The sequence below is a fragment of the Microplitis mediator genome, chromosome 10 (genome assembly GCF_029852145.1).
Source record: "Microplitis mediator isolate UGA2020A chromosome 10, iyMicMedi2.1, whole genome shotgun sequence".
In the NCBI taxonomy this organism is placed as follows: domain Eukaryota; kingdom Metazoa; phylum Arthropoda; class Insecta; order Hymenoptera; family Braconidae; genus Microplitis; species Microplitis mediator.
The window spans coordinates 6,808,091-6,829,037 of NC_079978.1; the positions used below are offsets into that span (position 1 = coordinate 6,808,091).

Genomic DNA, 20,947 nt, shown 5'->3' on the forward strand with positions numbered 1-20,947 from the left:
AACTGCGATCCCACCAATCCTGCGTGTGGGATGGCTAAATTGTTCGGTACTACATGGCACTCCGTCCTTTTACCAAAAAGGCTCAAATTCACACTACCCAAAGTAGATATGGGGGTGTTAGAGATTCCATGTAGCTCAATGATGTTGTTTTTATTTATTCTTATATTTCCTTTCAGGTACTTCACCTTAATTAAATTTGGAGACGCTCCGGAGTCCAACATCATAACGATGTCATCTTGATTAGACGATTTACCAACGACCGCAAACGGTAAATTGTCTAAATCCAAATTGATTTCGACTTTGTTTACTCGGAATCCTCGTCCACCGTCACATTTTGTACCTTGTGTACTGGACGCGTAGTTCTGTTGTCTTCCCCCGCGCCCTCCGAGGAAGATTCTCTCACATTTCCCTGTATGAAATTTATTGTTTTCAACAGTCGGCAAGTTTCCTGCGTATGATTGCTCATTCCGCAAGCATTACAACTCGTTCTTGAGTTTCCCACGTTGGAGTTGTTCCTATTTCCGTTGCCCCGGTTATTGTGATTATTAGTATTATTATTATTCTGCGGGCTGCGATAATTTCCCATCGCTGGGCCGGAACTCGATCTCGAGTTACTTTTATTCGGATTTTGGCTGCAATACCTAGCCGAGTGTCCGTGTTCCTCACACAGTTGACATCTTATGTTGGCATACTGGTTCTGATTTTTTGGATTTAGTTGTGGGCATGTTTTAGCACCATGACCCGTCTCATAGCATATTTGGCATTGTCGGTTGGGGCAATTCTTGGCGTAATGGCCTAGTTTCTTGCAACGCCGACATGCAAGTTTTGAAATATCTTCCTGACCTTGGTTAAAGTTCCGACCATTATTATTATTGTTATTATGATTCCTGTTGGGATTCTGGTGATTTGACGCATTAAAATTTTTGCCAGGAGATTCAGGAGTAACGGCGTGTTTTACTGGAATCTTTTTCTTCTTGTCTTCCGTATCCTTCTCCTTCGGCTTATGTATTAATGCATGGCGCGCTTTCAGTTTTTTCTCTATCTTGATGGCAGCGGTCAAAGCTTCATCAACGTCAGCGCAGGCAGGCATTCTTCGATCAATCTCTTGATCCAAATTCTGCGTAAATATTTCGGCGAGTGACTCATTAAGCTTGTCCTTGAAAGCTTTTGTCTGCTCGGCGGTGTGATCGGGGTGATCCGATGAGTAACACTCAACGATCTCGTTTACCTTTTTTCGCAATCTATTTGCGAAATCAACTACAGCTTCACCCCTCTCTTGGTACAGTTGTCCCAACTCGCCCTGTAGTTGGAACAACGATTTCGATGCCACATAAATTTTCTTTAGTGCCTTTGTGAGGTCCTCAATCGTGGCAGGTATTTTGAAATTCAAAGATGCTTTAATATTATCTTCCAATTTCAGCCCATAAATTAGTTTCGCCAAATTTGCCTCTGCTTCGGCAGGCAATACATCCTTTGCTTCTTTACAACAATTGGCAAAATCAATTAAATCTCCCGTTGTCCCACTGAAACGGGGCACAAACGCCAAGGCGTCACTTAGGGAGATACTTTGGCTCGCGGTTAGAACCATCTCGTCAGCAGGATCCTGTTCTCCAGCAAGGTTAACCTGGGGACGGGGGTCTATATTATTGACCTCTACGAGAGTGTCGTTGTTCACGACTGTATCAGAGTTATTAATACGGCTCTGTACTGCGTCGTTTACGTTCCTTTTTTGAGTTTCTCTGGGAATTTCTTCTTCAGAATCTTCGTCTGAAGTTACTTCGGGGTGGATAATCGACGTTCCTACTCCCGAATCTGCTGTTTTTTCACCGTCAAAATTCTCTTGGAATTTAAATTCTTTTTCTGTACGTTTCCTGGTAGGTGGAGGTAAACCGTCAGGATGTGACGCGGGTCCTTGTCCTCTCAACGTATACCGTTTGGGGTTTTTATCATCCGGCATTTAATAATTTTCCGCGTTTAATTCAATCCAATTGAACTAAAGGAACCCAGCCAGCACGGGCAACTCCCAATGATAGCCCAGGGGGTTCAGGATTTGGTAATTGCAGTCGACTTAATTTATATGTCGACCTATTTCGTACTCTTAAATCCTCCCAAATTACTAAAATTACTTCTTTCCTAAACACGCGGTTGCCGATAATTCGAATCGCGTCGCGTTTTCTCCAGTACCGCAAGCGGCGGCCTGCTTTTCTACCCCTTTTTTTAGACATACAAGGATGGGACCCAGAGCAGCTTATTCGCGCATCCGGCTGGTAAAGGGTTAAGGAACCAGAGCAGCTTATTCGCGCATCCGGCTGGAGAATTTAGGAACCAGAGCAGCTTATTCGCGCATCCGGCTGGTAAAAGGTTAAGGAACCAGAGCAGCTTATTCGCGCATCCGGCTGGTAAAAGGTTAAGGAACCAGAGCAGCTTTTTCGCGCATCCGGCTGGTATAAAGAGCTAGGAAAGGTTATTTTCTCCCGAAAATGTTTCTTATTATCAAGTAATTAATATTCCTAGTCACAGTTTCATTCGATACGCTCAATCACTATGTTGAAACCGACACGGTAATTTAAAATACACAACAAAAATGATAGAAAAACACAATAAGCACAAATAAAATTCAAAAAAAAAATTCACATAAATTTCAAATAAATTTCAGGTTAATTCAGATAAATTTCAGATAAAATTTTGTAAGTTTCCACTAAATTTTACTAAATCTCACAATTACAATGGGATATAATTTTTTAATATCTTGAAAACTTCACAAAACAACGATACCATTAAAACAAAAAAGACCTCAGGTCCCTGTTCGAGCGCCAATTTGTTACGTCCAATTTTTGGTACGTAATTATTTAAGTTTGTGAGTATTTGGCCCAAGCCGAAGCCTATAGACCGGGAACTCCAGAGGTTTTTGTCTTAATAATATTGTTGGTGAAGGTTAAATTAAATGATGAATTCTCTGTTTAAATTTAATACATATATTGTAAAACCGTACAAATATTATTGGTTGCTAAATAACTATTACAAAAATTTTAGTTATTGAAAATTATTTAATTACAATTTTAAACGTAATATTAAGTGTAAACAGCACTTAATAAAATTAATTATTCAAATACAAATATTAAACCGAATAAAAATGATAAACGGCACGTAGCGAAGATTAATTATTCAAATACAATTTAAAAACGAATAGAAACTAATTATTCCAATATAAATTCTAAACACAAAATTTAAATGTTAAAACAACACTTAAAAAAAATTAATTAATCAAAATATAAATTCAATTATAAAATTCGCGACCAGACTATTCCTTAAAGTCTCTTACAAAATTTAATTATTCCATATAAATTCAAGTATAATAATTTGTGACCAGACTATTTTTCAGTCTCTTACAAAAGTTAATTATTCCCATATAAATTCAAATATAATAATTTGTGACCAGACTATTTTTCAGTCTCTTACAAAAGTTAATTATTCCCATATAAATTCAAATATAATAATTTGTGACCAGACTATTTTTCAGTCTCTTACAAAATTTTATCTGTGGTATTTTATATTAAATATTTATTAACATACCTGGGTTTCCACCTTGCAGTATTTACCGTTGCGAAAATATTTAAATAAAAGGATATATTAGAGAACACTTAGTATAACGCTCACTGACTCTAATTAAAAATATACTTGTCCATTCTACGTGGAGGATCCCGGGGGAACCCGGCCACTGAACCTAAGTTTTATTTACGATCCGCATACTTGGAGATCCTGGTCAAGAGAGAGAGTTCACACGACCAATTTTTCGGGTGTCGATTTTCGGGGCGTTCCAGTTGACCTCAATTGGGGGAAAAAAACGTGACCAATTAAGTGTCCGAATTCCTGGGCCCTTACCCTCACTCTTAGATTTTCCAGAGTGTCGTATGAACTCCCACTACAAGTGGATGCCCTCGTATGAGTATGTGTACATATGTGTGCGTATATGTGTCCACCCACACGTAAGCACATTTACACGTGAGCAAAACACACACACGCATACATACACATACTCATGTACATCATATATTCATGTACATCATCTTTACTATTATGAATTATTATTTATTTATTAAATTATTATTTATTATTGGCTATTATTTATCAGGCCTGGCAAGCTGCCTAGAACCTTTGAGCATTATTTATTAATTATTATTTATAAAATATTATATTATTTACCAGGTCTAGTGTTCTCACTTAGAACCTTTTACTATTATTTATTAATTATTATTAATAACCTACTAAATTATTTACCAGGTCTAGTGTCCTCACTTAGAACCTTTAACATTATTTATTAATTATTATTTATAGAATATTATATTATTTACTAGGTCTGGTATTTTTCACCTAGAACCTTTAAACATTATTTATTATTTATAAAAATAATAAAATGTTATTATTTATCGGACTATGAAATAATTTTTTATGAATTATCTTTATGAAATATTTTTAGCTAAAACATTAAAAATGAGTCATTTGTTTTGTTAAAACATTTTTTTTAATGAGTTTAAAATGTGTTCAGCTCTTATCTAGTATTCGAAAACTGATAAAAATTCCTATTTATTTGTTTGTTTTGGTTTAAGCCGTTAAAAGCTTTTGTGACGCACCAAAACGATTTCTAAAACTGACCATCGAGGCACTTAATGTATACTCTCATTATTCTGTTTTACTTATTTAAAAAATTATAAAATTAAAATAAAATCGTCTAAATTTTGCCAGACGTAACAGTAATAATTTTTCGTATGAGCATAATAATTTTTTGGATGCTTCATTTCCTGTTTCAAGTTTGGTCGACAGCATAACAAAAATTGGTAGGTTTCGAGCCAACATATTTCTCCGTGCATACTAAATATTCTGATTTAACCTAATAAATTTTACTATGCAATCGGCATAGATTTGATCTGTTGCTTTGTCAAAATTACAATGCACCTTGTAAATTCTGTTCTATGTATTTTTAAAATTTCTACAGTATCGGTAATTAGTACAATAATTCCATACTGTCCTCATACTACTATGACTATAGTAATTTTTCTATAAACTTTTGCTGCAAAAAATACCGTAAAATTCTCTGCGTGTAAAATAGCGATAAAAATAATATATTATAAAAATTTATCTCATTTAAATAATAATGGATTAAAGCACTGTAACATTACCTGTAAATTGGCATGATTTCTGATGAACGATCGGGTGCTTTGTACCACACAACCAAAATAGCCGAGTCATTTGGATGAGGCGGACGAATGTCACAGGGTAATTTAGCTACGCCATCAAGAACTGCTCTAATTTGGATTGGCGGTCCTGAAAAATAAAATAAAAATAAAATAAATTAAAGTGCTTTTCTACTTTCGACCCATTTATTATTGGTTAATTTAAATTAAAAATTACTTTTTTTTAAACTATAGATACTATTTCAAGTAGAGAGAACTCGAAATAGTCAGTCTGCAGCTATAAAAAAATAATAAGAACTCTGACGGAGGTTAAATGTTATGGAAATACTGAGAAAATAAAATGGAAAATAGGTATAGCTAAGTATGCGTACTTTTTATTTCACTGTCTCTACAGTATTGTATAAAACAGCATAATTTGATTTCAAGTATTCACAGTCCAATTTTCACTTCAAAAGACATTTTATTTAACAGTACGCTCGATAAAAAATTTTTTCCATCGTTATATTTTTACATTATCGCAGTTTTTATTTTCAATAGACAATATAAATCAGTTAATTGGCCGACAAATTGATAAAAAAAATTATCAGAATTACAGGAGTAAATATGAGATGCATTAATTACAAATAATAATAAAATTAAAAATATAATGAGAGAGGAATTATGAAATTATATATAAGCACTGAGTTTTCAGGTGGTTGAGGTTTTTGTTAAAATTCATTATTTTTATACACAATTTTCCACGTCCACGATTATATTTGTCATTTAAAAGTCAACGTGGCTCTGACCGCAATGTCATCACGGGGTAACGTTGTAGGTCGTTGAGTTAACGTTAATGGCGTTATATAGCCGGCAAGTAAAAGGAAAAGTCGAGTAGGGGAGTTAAAATGCGCTTTTCACCTAACGTAACCTGTATCTCCCTTGTGTGTAGGCAACACTAGCGAACTTGTTCTCTTTACCCTGTTTTTCTTCTTCTTCTTCTCTCGTTCTTGTTCTTGTTCTCATTCTCGTTCTTGTTTTCGTTCTTGTTCTTGTTCTTCTTATTCTCTAATTTTCATCAGCTCTTGTTTGCTCGCTCACTCGTCTGCTTGTACGTTTACCCGGGCGTATATGAAACAAGGGTTTTACCGTCATCAGAGTAAGCTAAATTTCCCTTGGGTTAGTCGCGTCAGATTATGATAAGGAACAAAAGGTGATTGCACTTTTTACGAATATTATTCTTCATTATAACAAACAGTTATATTATGAAACAGTAAGCCGCGGCTGCTAGATCTGCAAAGTGATTTTAGTCAATGGATTAAAACTAGATATGAGCTGGAGTTAAATAAAAGGGATGAAGGTAGAAAAGGCGGATGATGAGAACGAGAGAATGATAGTCTTATCTAAACAGATATAAGCACAAGTGAACAATTGGTTTCTATGGAAGTGTATACTTCCACTGCATTGTCGTTCAGATTTACCCCGATCGGTTACTTGCGCGTGGAAATAATCCAACTAGCAGCCAGTAGCCGCAGGTAAGCCGATAATCCTCTGGTCAGACAGTGTCGGGAAGCCACACGAGTGAGCTTTAGAGACCGCGATCCTGCATATGGCTCTTCGTATTCTCGGCCACTTCATTGATACTCCGGAAGTTTATTGCTGTATGAATTAAATTGTCAAGAGTCTCTAGGTATTTTATAACACTAATAAAATATAAGACCTACTTTATAATATCTACCAAATTTAAATCGGTAATTAAATACCTCGACTTAAATTTTAATCATTTTCATAACTTTTTTTTTTTTTTCGAAACTTTAGTGGCATTTTATTTTTAATCCTATTCAGAAATATTCCATTAAATATTTTATGCCAGTTTTTATAACTATTTGAATTTAATATTACTTAAAATATCATAGAAAACGTATTTCATTTTATTTCCCATTATAATATTTTTATTTTACATCAGAAAGTAAAAATTTAAAAATATTGAAAAGCGAATGGAAGTAAAATTTAAAAAATAAATATACAAAAAAGCAAATAATGTAAAGTGCGAAACTGTAAATTACTTGCAAGCTAGTAGGATTTCAATTTTCTCAGATCAAATTTAGCAAGACTTGAACTGAACCATTTTACCACACCGACTTTTAACTTTTTCTTCACCCATATTCGTTAGTTTTTATAATATTTCTCAGGAAAATTTATTTCTAATAAAAATTTCAAGACACATATTACTTATAAAACGAACCATATTACTTATACTATAAAATATATGATAAACGAAAAATACTTTTTTTTTAAAAACTTTATATTCTCTAAAGAATTTTTCCAAGTTATTTTTTTTCAATAAAACGACATCATTAGATTTTTATTTGCATCATTACTTACATTAATGTTATATATATTATATCATGCACGGTATCAAAGCACATCCGTGCAAGCTCTAGGTATATTACCCATCTATATATATATAAATATATTCATATATTTTCCACGCGATCATACAGAAACTCAAGCTATTCGTGCAAATTAAAAGCACGGTATTAAACGCGTTTCAATCAAACTTCACAAACATCGGACATGTCTGACGTCAGTTGCATTTCTTTATCATCGTCTCACTATCGCCTTATTAATCCTTTCTTTTCTATTTAAATTTCTACGTGCACGCAGCTCATCACAGCGGATAATAACGGTAGATCTTATGCATATATTACCTGACAGTAAAATGTTTTGTTATTCGTCTTAGTTTAAATTTTATATTTTATTTAAATTTTTTTCCGTCACTTTTCGTTGCCTCTGCGGAGCTTATTTTTTTTTTTTTTGTTGCAGCCATTACTTACTGCATTTCTTAGTTCTTGTTATTTTTTCTCTCGTCAGCTCAGACGTTGAGTGCATCCATATAAAAATATAACTCCTTGTAACATAAAACCAAGTCACGTCTTGGTTTTTATTTTAGTCCATGAAAATATATTTTTATAAAAAAACAGTTGGTTTATTAATTTAAATGTCGAGCGTTATTTATGATGTTTCGTTCAGTCGTTTCAGTTATTTCTTAAATTTCCGAGTGCTTGAGTTATTTTTCAATTACTGTCCAAAAAAATAGTAATAAAAAAAGCTCATTTAACTCGACCGTCCGAGTTTAACTCGAGATTTTCAAATATTGATGTGAGTCACGTCGCATGATTCTTTTCGGGCTTTACCAGAATGTCGTATATGATCACAAGACTGATAAGAGCGCTCGTAAAGATAAAAGCCGAGATATAGTCTGATGGATTTCACCGGACCCTCTTTTCATCTATTTTCCTTTCTAAATTCCTGAATATAAACTGTTCTCCAACCCCGCCATGAATTTACAATTTTTTTCTTTTTTTTTTCTACGTCTAATTTTGTCTCCATTATAGCCCTTAGAGATACACACCCAATTTTCTATACTTTTTTAAAAATATAAATAAAATCCAGGAGATGCCTTACGGGCTGAACTCAAAAGTTTATGTTTTTTCCTAAAACCCAGGCTTTGAATATATTTACGTTTTATCACAAACCTTTTTTCTACAACAACTTTATACTTTTCAATAAAACACAAAACTTAACGTTACATTCGTAAATAATATTACAAATAAGCGAACAGGAAAAGTAAATAAAAATTTTTTATTCAGTTCACTATAAATATTTTCAGCACAATCTAGTGTACGTCACATCACGGATAAGAAAACTCAATTTTTTACTAAAAAATTTGAATATCTTCAGCGGCAAAATATATTTAAAAGTACGTACACGAAAACAATATTGGTTGCAGTATTACTCTAGTTATTTCTCAAGAGCTTGTCCATCTCACTTGCTTTCCTGTCTAAAGTTTTAACTATGTAGCGTGCTTCGTCTCCATCATAGCGAACGCCTCATTCCAGGTTACTACCGCGAAACGTTTCCGAACTAACCACAAAACCGCGCCTCTTTTCTCTACATATACATATATATTTTATATATTTACATGTATTCAGTACTATGTATATTTAGCTTTAAATCCCTGCCTCATCATTTCTCTCTCTTTCATTCAAACTCATACTTTGGTCTCTGTAATGAAAACTCTTTAGTTCTCACTTTGTGTAAAGTTTTATTGGATTTAACAGAGTGGTGGCATTTACTCATTTACTAAAATCACACACAGATATATTTCTGACCGAGAGCTACACGGTTGGCTTGTTCTGTATGCAGGTTTGAACGCATCAATTTTACGTATAATTATATTCTGCATTCAGAATCGAGGATTGGAATTAAAATTAGAAATGAATTTGAAATTTGGATTTAATTGAAATGATATTTAGTGACAGTATTAAATTTTTTACTGTTTCTAAAATAATTTGATAATTAAATTTTATATTTTGTTGTCCTTTGAGGAGGATACACTGTAAGAAATTTTCGGAGTGAACGCAGGGTAAATCTGGAATGACTGATTATTTATTTAATCTCCTACCGGGTCATAATATCTAGCCTCAATCTAGCCTCATCGAACCCAAGTAAGCCTCAATCCAGCCTCATTGAGTAAAAAAAGCATTTTGAGCCTCAAATAATGCTCACAGAGCCTCAATGAGCCTCAAATGGTGATCAAAAAGCCTCAAATAATACTAATCGAATTTAAATTACATAATCGAGGCTAGGTTCATTTGAGGTTCATCGAGGCTTATTAAGTATCTGTGAGCATCATTTGAGGCTCAAAATGCTTTTTTTACTCAGTGAGGCTGGATTGAGACTTACTTAGGTTTGACGAGGCTAGATTGAGGCTAGATATTATGACCCGGGCTCGTAGTGAAATTCACTCCGATAGGGAGTTTATTTGAATATTAAAACTTCGAATCGGAGTGAATGTGGATTGAAATAAAATCCAGATCCCTCCGATATCACTCCACTGAAAAGACAAACTCTCTATTTACTCCTTACGCGGAGTAATTTTTTAAAAAACTCCAGAAGTCCGAGTGACGGAGTGACTTCAGATTGAAATAAAATTCGTAATCACTCCGAATTCGCTTTCGATTTTTTGCAGTGTGAAGAATATATTAATAAGTAGATTAAAGTACAAATACATGCCTCGTTCAAACAACAATCTGTAACACTAACAATGTCTGGATGATAGAAAATGGAAATAAGTCGAAAAGAGACAGTAGTAAAAGCTAAAGTCCTTTATTATTGAGCTTTGGAATTCAAGTCACGTGGTCGAGAGCAGCCAAGCCAGTGAAACAATAACCCCACGGTTTACGTGATAGCCCTTCTGAGAAGCGTATGGTTATACAATAAATACCCTTCGCTGATATATTGCAGACGGTCTAGGCGATGTAAGACTACCGTTGCCCAAGAGAAATCATTTTTCTCTGACGCAAGCGTGTTGCCCTTAATCTTTTATCTCTTAGCTTTTTCTTATTTCTTTTTATGTTTTTACTCATTTATTACCTTTTTAGTTAACAAGAATTTTTAAAAGACTCAAGTTACTTTTTCTTTAACAATAATCTATCGTCTTAAATATTTTTTAAAAAACTTTTTATGATTTTATTTAATAAAAAATTAAGTTTTCTGACTTTTTTTTTGTAGTAACTTAAAGTTTTGGAGAAAATTAAAAATGTAAATAAACAAAAATAAATGGAAACAAAAATAAAACTGCTTGCGGTACGCGAGTTGATAAAATCGTTGATGTAAATATGTATACACGTTAAAAACTAAAATAAATATTGCAAATAATTTTTTTGACCCGGACAATACATGACATTGTTTATTTTTTATTGGTCCTGCTAAAAAAAAAAAAAAAACGAATATATACTGATATTTTTATAAAAATAAAATGAAATTTTTTTTTAGAGAATGGAAAAAAATTTTGACACTCGGATTTTTTTTAAACATTTCAATAAATTTTTTGTTACGTTTTGGGAAACTACCCCAAATTAATTAAAAATAAAAAATCATTTTTAATTATTAAATTTAATCCAGCTTTGGCCTCATTGGAGTATCGATAGCCCCCCGGTGGGCCCTGGTCGTCGATTATTTTATTAATTTTTAGTTTTAATTGTTTTTCGCGATTTATAATGTATCTCGATGCCATAACTGCCTTAATCCTCCATATAATTATATTTATAGTAGCAGGTGAATGGTAGGAAAATCGGCAGGAAACTTGAAGGGTTATAGGACAGGGTGGAACAGCTCATAAGCGCTCGCCCCTGGGTAGTAATAATGTTATGGACAGGCCATGGTGTAGGTGAAAATATCGGGGGTGCCGATCGGTACCCCACAGTAAGGTTGAATTAATTTAAAATTTATTGTAATTTATTAATTAATTATGGAGAGCAGAGTTTCGAGCTCCATGAGCTCTCTCGTAAGACTGACTATTTTGTCATTATAAAAATATAATAAAGCCAACAGAGTTGACAAAATGTTGATGTTGCATCTCAGGTCCCCTGTGCGAGAATCGTCGTGGCCCGGGTCTCATGCATCGTCATCTTTTTTGACTACCCGCGAGCCACGGCAACTCTCTTATCGTAACCGATTTCCGTTACATAGTAATTAAATTAATTTATCAAAAGTAATTAATTTAATTTAATCAATAAAATATTACAGGAACGTAACATTATTTTGATAAAAAATACTTTATAAATTTTCCGAATTCTGTTGTATTTATAAAATATCGAAAATCAGCTATACATCACAAAATTAATGTAAATTGCATTTGATTCAAAAATAATAATTATTTTTTCGAAAGATTTCTAAAATATTTTACGAGCAACCGATAATCAATTTGATTTCAACATAAATAGACGACAAGTAAATTATTAAGTTTGATGATCTGTTAAAAATTCAATCCGACAGATTTGGGATTCTGTGACTATTATTTTTAGATGGTAACATAGTTTTGGATAGTTTGACATTATTAATAGTTATATTGAATAACTAAAAACATATTTCAATATTTAATATCTATTTTCGTCGGTACAAAACCTCTTTTGAATTGAGCCCATCAAATTATTTACACTGCCACTCTTCATAGTGTGATACCACAATTTAAAAATTAAGCTGATCAATTATGAAGCTCTATGATTGGTGGATTTAAATCTTCAAATAACAATAATACTATTTAAGTTTTAAAAATAAAAATTTCCGACGTTTATTCGCAAGTTAATTGGATTTAAAGTTTATTGGAAATAAAATTGACAGATTGGATCGTTAACTCTTTAAATTCAACATTTTTCTATCTTGTATTTTTCTCACCAATTCTGTCTCTTACATCACGTTAAAGTAGTTTCTTGCCAACAGACTCTTCGAGAAGATCCGATAATTTCATGTTCTCGACCACGGAGAAACAACGACGTAACGGACATTCTAGTTCTTCTTCCAGTGTAATACCTGTCTTATGTTTTCTGGCTGACAACCAAACCTCGTAAATCCACAAATTACAAGTGAAAAGTCGTGATTCCTTTTTTTACTTAAATTAAAAATAATAATAATAATAATAATAATAATAATAATAAATCTTCTTCATTTTTAATCAATTTAAGAAATGTTTTGTTGAAAAAAAATAACTGACAAAAAATACTGAATCAGTAATTTATTTTGCAATGAAAAACTTCTGGAGATGTATTTTAAAATTAATAGAATGAAAAATGACAAAGAAAACGCTTTAGATGACACAAAAAGAATGATGGCTTTGACGAGAGACAATTTAGTGGTCTATAATTTCACTCAGCGGATGTAACAACTGACTCTAGTTTAGTGAATTTTATTGCAAAAAAGTAGACAGAATAGTGTGTGGTTGTGTAACGAGACCGAGAATCGAGGTGCGAGTATAACAGTTAGAGCACAAAGAAGTAAAGAGAGAACCGAGCAAACGATGGAACTTTGGCGTTGTTGAGTTCCACCAGCCCGGGCGAGTTGAAAATGTGTGTGCGTAGAATCTACGTGAGCTGCACTTCACATGAGGTGAGTTTAGGGTGTTACTCATGTCCGAGTCACAAAAGCCACAGTCTCTCTGTACTCAGTACTCAGTTATTTCGATGTGCCCTAAAGCACCACTGACGTACCAGACAGTGCGTAAAGTTTAACAGCCGTTGTTACTCGGACAATGTTGTCAAAGAAAATTGTTAAACTCATGTAATATTCAACTCATTTGTCGGATTTACATAAAAAAAACTGAGAAAAGTCATTTAATTGTGATTTTTGATAATTTTATTCAACTACTGTCTTTTCAGTAGATAATAATATAAGAGAGATGTAAAAATTCTTGACTTTTGTGTCAATAAATTTGACATTTTTTAAATTTCGTCTCAGATTTATTTTGTAAAAACTTTTACTCATTCACATAAAAGTCAAAATTTTTTGATCGAAAATTACTATTGTTGGTATATATTAGATTGGGCCAGAAAAATCGACAATTTTTTTTTTTTTTGATACTGTGGAAACATTATTCCTGATGACCAAAAAAATTATAGTGCAAGTTTGAGCCCTTAATATTGATATTAAGAGGTGTATCGTTACGACTATTAGTTTTTTGACAGAAATTTTATTTTTTACCCAAAACTCGTAAATCATCTATCTGAAAAATTTGAGCAATGTATATTCTTAAAGGAAATGGAATTCACTACAAAAAATGTCTCTTAGTAGATTGACGTAAAACGAGCCGTTTCCTTGTAACCGTGCCTTAAACATTGATTTGTTTTTTAAATTCTTTGTTTCTACTTTGGATTTTTGTAACCACTAGAAATATTTAAATTTTTTTCAGTCAAGATACATATTCTTGAAGGAAATCGATATACTAGCAATACTAATTTGAACCTGGTCTGAAAAACTGGCCCTTAATTTATGAAAAGTCGACTTGAAATGCGACAGCCTTAAATTTAGAAATTTTAAATTGCGAATGATATTATAGATAAAAATTATTGGAAAATTTTTATTATAACTTTAAATTATCAGGATCTAACTTTCTCCAAGTTTATAATCTATTTTTAATTAGATAAAATTTTCACGTCATTTTTAAAGGTCAATAAAGTTTGATTTTGTCGCTGGTATTTTAATAAAACTTTTTCCAATTCAAGCACTCGGCAAAAAACTAATATCTTATAATCTATTGAAATATTTTTCTCATGTCTTGAGAGTAAAATTTTAATTAAAGTAAAAAAAAAAAAACTAATAATTACTTTCGCTAAAGGATTTAAAATAACTAGGTCAAATTGATTTTTTTCGTTGTTACTTAATTAATTATATATTGTTAGGTTTTAATAACAATATTAAGCTCTAAGATGTAAAATAATTAATGAAGTTACCAACATTGTTGACACTAAATTGCCAAACTTTGAACTAAGGTTTAGAGTTGAAAAATGGTGAACAAGTTTGTCGGCGTAAATCAAAATCGACGGATACGAAATTGCGACAACGTTCGTCGGAAAATCTTAAGCGCTATGCTTGCGTAACTTTGATCAAGAAAATGGATCGGAAGCTGGAGGAATTTCATGTCAGGTGGTAAATTTAAGGACGACAAGTGAAACGAAGAAAAAAAATTAAGAAGACGAACAAGTTTCCATGGTCCTGGTGTTTCTGAGATGGCGAGCGAGCTGCCGAGGGCGAACGATTGGGTTCTGTGTATATAACAAAATAAAAGGAAAAAAAAATATATATATATATATATATAAAAGAAGGTAATCTTGGACGTGGACCATATCCAAGGTAACGGAGATTTACAACCTTTTATATATTTTTTCAATAGACTGTTGAGTGTTGACGTAAACGAAATCAATTTTATGAAAGTATCAAAGCTAACGTTATTATGTAAATTATTTTACCAGTAAAAAATATATATTACAATATTTTTATATTATTTGATGTCAAAATCGTTAGTAAATATTTTTTTTTGAGTTTAAACATCCATTAAATTTGATGGGATTTTTTTTTCTACTTCTTAACGACGAAAAAAGTGTAATGTTTGTAATTCAAATCGAGTTTTGTACAAATTATTATATTTTAATTTGAATTTATTTTAAGGAGCTTGAATTTTAAATAAATATTTTTAATTTGTTGAAATAATTTATCAAAAAATAAAATAGCAGCAATTTGTTATGTTAGACACTTAAAATAAAATTAAAAAGAGCGTAAGCTTGTCAAGCAGAGAAACGCAGTCACCCGATTCAGCAGCAGTAACTCTAATTGGTTCGACGGGAGCCACGCGAGGCGATAAATCTTGTGGTTTACAGCGGATTTTACGGCTAAGCGATGGCCGTATGCAAATTTGTGATGAATCTGATTTCACAAACGTAACTTTCATCAATTGCACGCGAATCGATTGTACGATCGTTTATTTTTATCGCGGCTGATCTACTTACTTTTTTTATATTTTGTTATCTCGGTTTATTTTATAATTACTCAGTCGACCGTATAAATTTAAATTTTATTATCTAAGTACGCAGCAATTATATTATAAATTATTCAAATTCGATTAACAAGTAATTGGTAACTGAACAATAAATAGAAAAATACTATTTATTATACGAATCGTTGTTTGAAAATCATTCGATCAATACACGGAAAGATTGGAAGCCGACTGGTTACTGTTCTGCACCCGACTCAGTACGGTGCGGGAAGAAAATGCTCGATTGTGGTGCAGCACCACACTGATTACTGTGCGGAACCTGACTAAGTGATGTGCACACACGACTCAGTCAGGTTCCGCACAGTAATCAGTGTGGTGCTGCACCACAATCGAGTATTTTTTTCCAGCACCGTACTGAGTCGGGTGCAGAACAGTAACTAGTCGGCTTCCAATCTTTCCGTGTACACGGAGAAATTATCTTTGTTTGAAATGTTATGGTTTCATAGCAAAGCTGGACCATGTTGGCTACTTGACGGAAATTTAAATAAACTGTTGGTGTATTACAACGATACTCATACATTATACACTTACACTATATACAGACACCCACACAGTTACATATATACAGTTTCCAAAAAAGTGTTTACCTAGAGAAGGGAAACTTTACAGCCCTTAAGTACTCTCTGTACCTCTTTTATGAATAAAGTCAGTGTCTATCTAAGCCTCGTATCGGTTAGTCCAAGTCATACTTACTCTCTTAAAATTAATCAGTGAAAAGTGCTGCAAATCAGTGAATATTCACTGATTTGCAGCACTTTTCACTGATCCATTTTAAGAGAGTACAGTGTACCGTATACATTATTCGAGTCTATTTTGCATTAAAGTGTATTCATTTATTATTAGTTTCTGTATCAATAAAGTGTCAGTATTGTATTTATTATCAACCTTATTTAAACAATTCCAGTATACTGAACATTCTCTATATACGCCAAATCCACAGCATCTTTCTCCAATTCCAACATAAACACATGCAGAAATTACTATGTATGACCATAGTAAAATTGTTAATGGTTAGAGTACTGAGTACTCTTCAGACGAGTGAACAGGCATGATCAGACATGATTAGGTCTGAATGTATTTAATGCTTCAGACATGATCGTGCATGAACAGGCATGACCACGTCTAATTTCAGGCCTGATCATACATGAACAGGTATAGTTATGTCTGAACATTTTTTTTCCCGGGTCTCTAAAAATGAATCAGTGAAATTTACATCGAATTAGTGAATATTCACTGAAAACTAGCTATAAGTATACCACTGGTTGAAATAGTGGTATATTTATAGCTGTAGAATAATAGTGACTATCTACTGATTCGCAGTGAATTTCACTAATTCATTTTTAAATGGTAATTTGTAATGCAATCGTTGGCTACTTTACTATGGCCATATCAATATTTGCATGCGTTTATTTAAATTTCTGCTAGTGGCTAACAGAGTTCGGCTTTACTATATGACACCATAGCGTTTCAAACGAGAATAATTTCTCCGTGCAGGCTAAAATATTTTTACAGTAATATATATAAAGTTACGGATAATTTTAACTCAGTTCACTTAAATTCTATATCATCAATTATTCATGAGAATTCTTCCAACAAGAATTAAATCAAGTTGCATTGAAAATTTATTTCATTACAAATTTTAAATGAACAATTAGCAATTGTAAATTGCTAATTGTGATATTGAATAAATTATAAGAGATGTCATTGAAGAAGACGATTCAACGAATTTATCAAGAATTTATTTCTTAAAAATAGTTTGGTATTAAAATAAAATGATCGCTGAGGAAGATCCCCATTTTTTTAATTAAAAAAAATTTTCAACACTTGAATATTGAAAAACTTTATGAGCTCGAATACTTGAATTTCAAACACGAATTAACTTGAAGCAGTTCACTACTTCTTTAGCCAATTAATTAAGCGCCTTAATCAATTTACTAAATTCCTTCCGTACGTCTATTTTAGATAATAGAATATTTCCAGTCTTTTATCTTACTTTTATTTCACTTCACAACTCACGTCAACAGGAAGTCTATTCTACAGTATAATAGACTGTCTCAGAATACAACGATAATTCTTAAAGAAGACCATCGGAGAATCTTCTAGTCTTTCTGATTAATAACCCCGTTGACTGTTGAGTAATTTTCATCGTTTGTCATACTAATTATTCGTTTGTTTATTCTCTAACACATTTATCTATTTTTTTTTTTTAACTCATTAAACATCTTTATTACCACTTTCTCCATTTATAGTCAAATACATTTAACATTTAACTGCCATAAAAAGTTATCGGAAAACCTGGGGCAAAATGAGACGCCATTAAATCTGTAAATGCTCGAGGCAAAATAAAACATTATTTTGTAAAAAAAAAAAAAAAAAAAGATAGTGTTTATTTGCGGACTCTAAAAAAAGATGGGGTAAGTTGGCTACTGAGTATTGTGGCTAAAATTTTTAGTTTAAAAGGAATTTTTTTTATTTTGTATGAAACAACAGAATAAAAATTTGAAGGAAAATTGATAAAAAAAAAAGAAAATAACAATTTTTCTCGCCAAAATTTTAGAATGGCCGACCTACTAGAGGTAGCTTCCGTACAGCCAAAAAACAAGCCTGTGAACATGAAAAAATAATTTAGTATTTCTAAATTGGTGTCTTATTTGACCTGGAGGTTTGAAAGTTTATAGAATTTGAACAATTAAATTTTGTAAAGATCTGATGTTATTTTTGATTAAATATTTAATGTGAAAATTCTAAATTAGATAGAATATGTTAAAATTTTTCAGAGTTTAATCTAAAACTAACAAAGATAAGCTAAAGAACTTATCCATGATAATAAAAAGCAGATCGAAGTCTAGAATAAAGTCTTGTCTAATATAATACTCCCAAGTCTGGTGCTTTCTTTGCTTCAACGTCTGTGTATATAATATTACAGTAGCGGATCTTGGTTCCTGGCTTCACTAGCGTAAAACGGATAAAGAGATTCTACATCAATTTTCTCCTGTGCTATATTATGTTACACTCATTTTTGCTGCCTCGTTATTTTTATCCTTCACGTGGTTTGTTAGTTTTTTTTTTTTTTTTCTATTAGATTACGCCATTTTAGACAATAAATCGATACATGGTTCTGAAAGGTGAGCCACAAATTAAAAAAATTTTTCAGTGCATTGAAAATTGAGATAAAAATAATAATAATATGTATACGTAACAAATTTTTAAAATTATTAGAAAATATATTTAAAAACTAAGCCCATGGAAAATATGTATTGAGACAATTGTATTTACGTTCACTTTTTACTGTTTCAAACTCGGTTGTTCTCTTTTGAGTTGGATAAACTAACGGAGCGGTATAGTTACGTTTTTACGTTTAAAAAAGTATACCCAACTTTAAAAGTCTTTTCGAGACAATGTTCTGTCAGTTTTAACAACTTTTTCATAATAAAAAGTTATTTTTACTTAGAAATTTTCTGTTTTTTTAACGGAAGTACAATTTTAGGTATTCATTAGCCATAAAAAGCGATTAATTGATTTATACGGTTGCTCATAAAAAAAACAAGTTTTAAGAGAGTCTTAAAAAATGAAAGGTTGATTAAAAGCTTCTATTAAGAATAAGAAATAAGGATTTTAAAATTTCCGTTTCCATTAATAAACAACTATTAAAAATTTCATACGCCAAAAGGGATGAATAATAAAAAATTAAAATCAGTTGGTATTTCCATGAAGCCGGTAGATTATTAATAAAAATTATAAATCCGACTTCCCAATGTTAATTCTATAAATAATAAATAAGAAAAGAAATGTAGATGTAAAAAAAACCCCCGTTTAATAATTAAAATTGTCCTTTATTATAACTGTGAGTTGCAATAAAAAAAGTATCAATGTTAATATTTTAATAGTTGCATGGTTTTATAAATTAGCACACGTTATAAATAAGTGGACTGAGAAGTAGCAGTAGCAGAACTGACACAAACCTTAAGATCTTGCCAGAGTACGCCAGTTAAATACACTACCCTCACACCCTCGTCACGACGTAAAAGATATCCAGTTGGTAAAGTACACGGCAAGTCTGCAACGTCATGGCTGGCTTAATACTTCCTGAGTTCTCGTCTTATGCGCTTACGTGCGTGTACCAACTTACATCCAACCCTTACCTCTTACATTCACATGCCCATAAGGAATGTGTGGAATAATTTTGAATTGAAAATTATTCAACAATTACGTCAATTAAAATTTTTACACTGTAAAAAATTAGAGGAGTAAATCCGGAGTGGATACAAAGCGGATGACTATTTATTTATTTAATCCATTTGGAGTGAAATTTACTCCGAAGGGGAGTTTATTTTAATATTAAAATTCCGAATCGGAGTGAATTCGAATTTAAATAAAATCCGTAATCACTCCGAATTCACTCCGAATTTTTTACAGTGTATTTATACGCCTGGAAAATAAATTGCTTTTAATTTATTTTTCCAATTGGAAGCTGTAAATTTATAGCTATTAAATTTTTTCCCACGGCAAATTACGTAATCTTTATTAAAAACTAACAACTTTATAAAATCGATTGAGTCTGACTGTGCAGAAAATTAAAAAAATAATTTCGTCCACCGGAGAGAAACAAATATGAGTATTATGGGATATTTAAATTATTATTTAACATAAATGTAAAATCGTGAATATATATATTGAGTCATTCATGCTGTGCAAGCGTTTATTTTTTAAGAACCCGAGAAAAAGAAGCCTCAAGAGTATTTTTGTCTGTCTTATTTTCACTTCGCTTCGCTTCTTACTTTAAATTGGATTCATATACACCCCGGAACAGGCGACACGAGCGGGTAAATTGCAAAGAGAGAAAGAGAAAATGAGAGAGAAAGTTTGAGAACTCACGAATCATAAAGGTTTGTAGACGACGTGAGCTGCTAATGCGAGAGATCTTTTGCGCTTTGCGTGTCGAAAGTGTAAATCCACTTCTTTACTACTGTACTGTTACTTTTACTTCAACGGTATAGTGCGGTATACTTTAAAGGTATCATATCATATTATATTCTCTCATATACAGACATACTACTTAATAATTTTGTAACTCAATAACTATGAATAGAAAACGAAGTTAAAGAATTTATGGAATAATTTTAGATAAAATTGTTTATATTTAAGTGTGACTACACGGAAAGAAAATTATGGTAGCTGTTCCCATAATTTTGTGAAATTTTTTCCTATACCATCATAGGAATTACGACTATAAATTATGGGAGCAGTTCCTATAATTATAGAAATGTATCCCACAATTATAGGAATAGTTCCTATAATTATGGGAATGATACCCATAACACTATAGGAATAGTGCCTATAATTATAGGAATCATTCCCATAAATTAGAGGAACCATTCCCATAAAAATA

General features: G+C 32.1%; 1 protein-coding gene across 5 annotated transcripts in view; it reads right to left on the reverse strand.

The window, feature by feature from the left end:
- Positions 1 to 20,947, reverse strand: part of LOC130676460 (nephrin-like) — a 239,835-nt gene that overhangs the window by 53,822 nt on the left and 165,066 nt on the right. For all 5 annotated transcript variants that reach the window (XM_057482677.1, XM_057482681.1, XM_057482679.1 and 2 more), the window contains one exon: positions 5,178 to 5,322. In XM_057482677.1, coding sequence (XP_057338660.1) covers positions 5,178 to 5,322 — 145 coding nt within the window. The remainder of the gene's footprint in view (positions 1 to 5,177; positions 5,323 to 20,947) is intronic.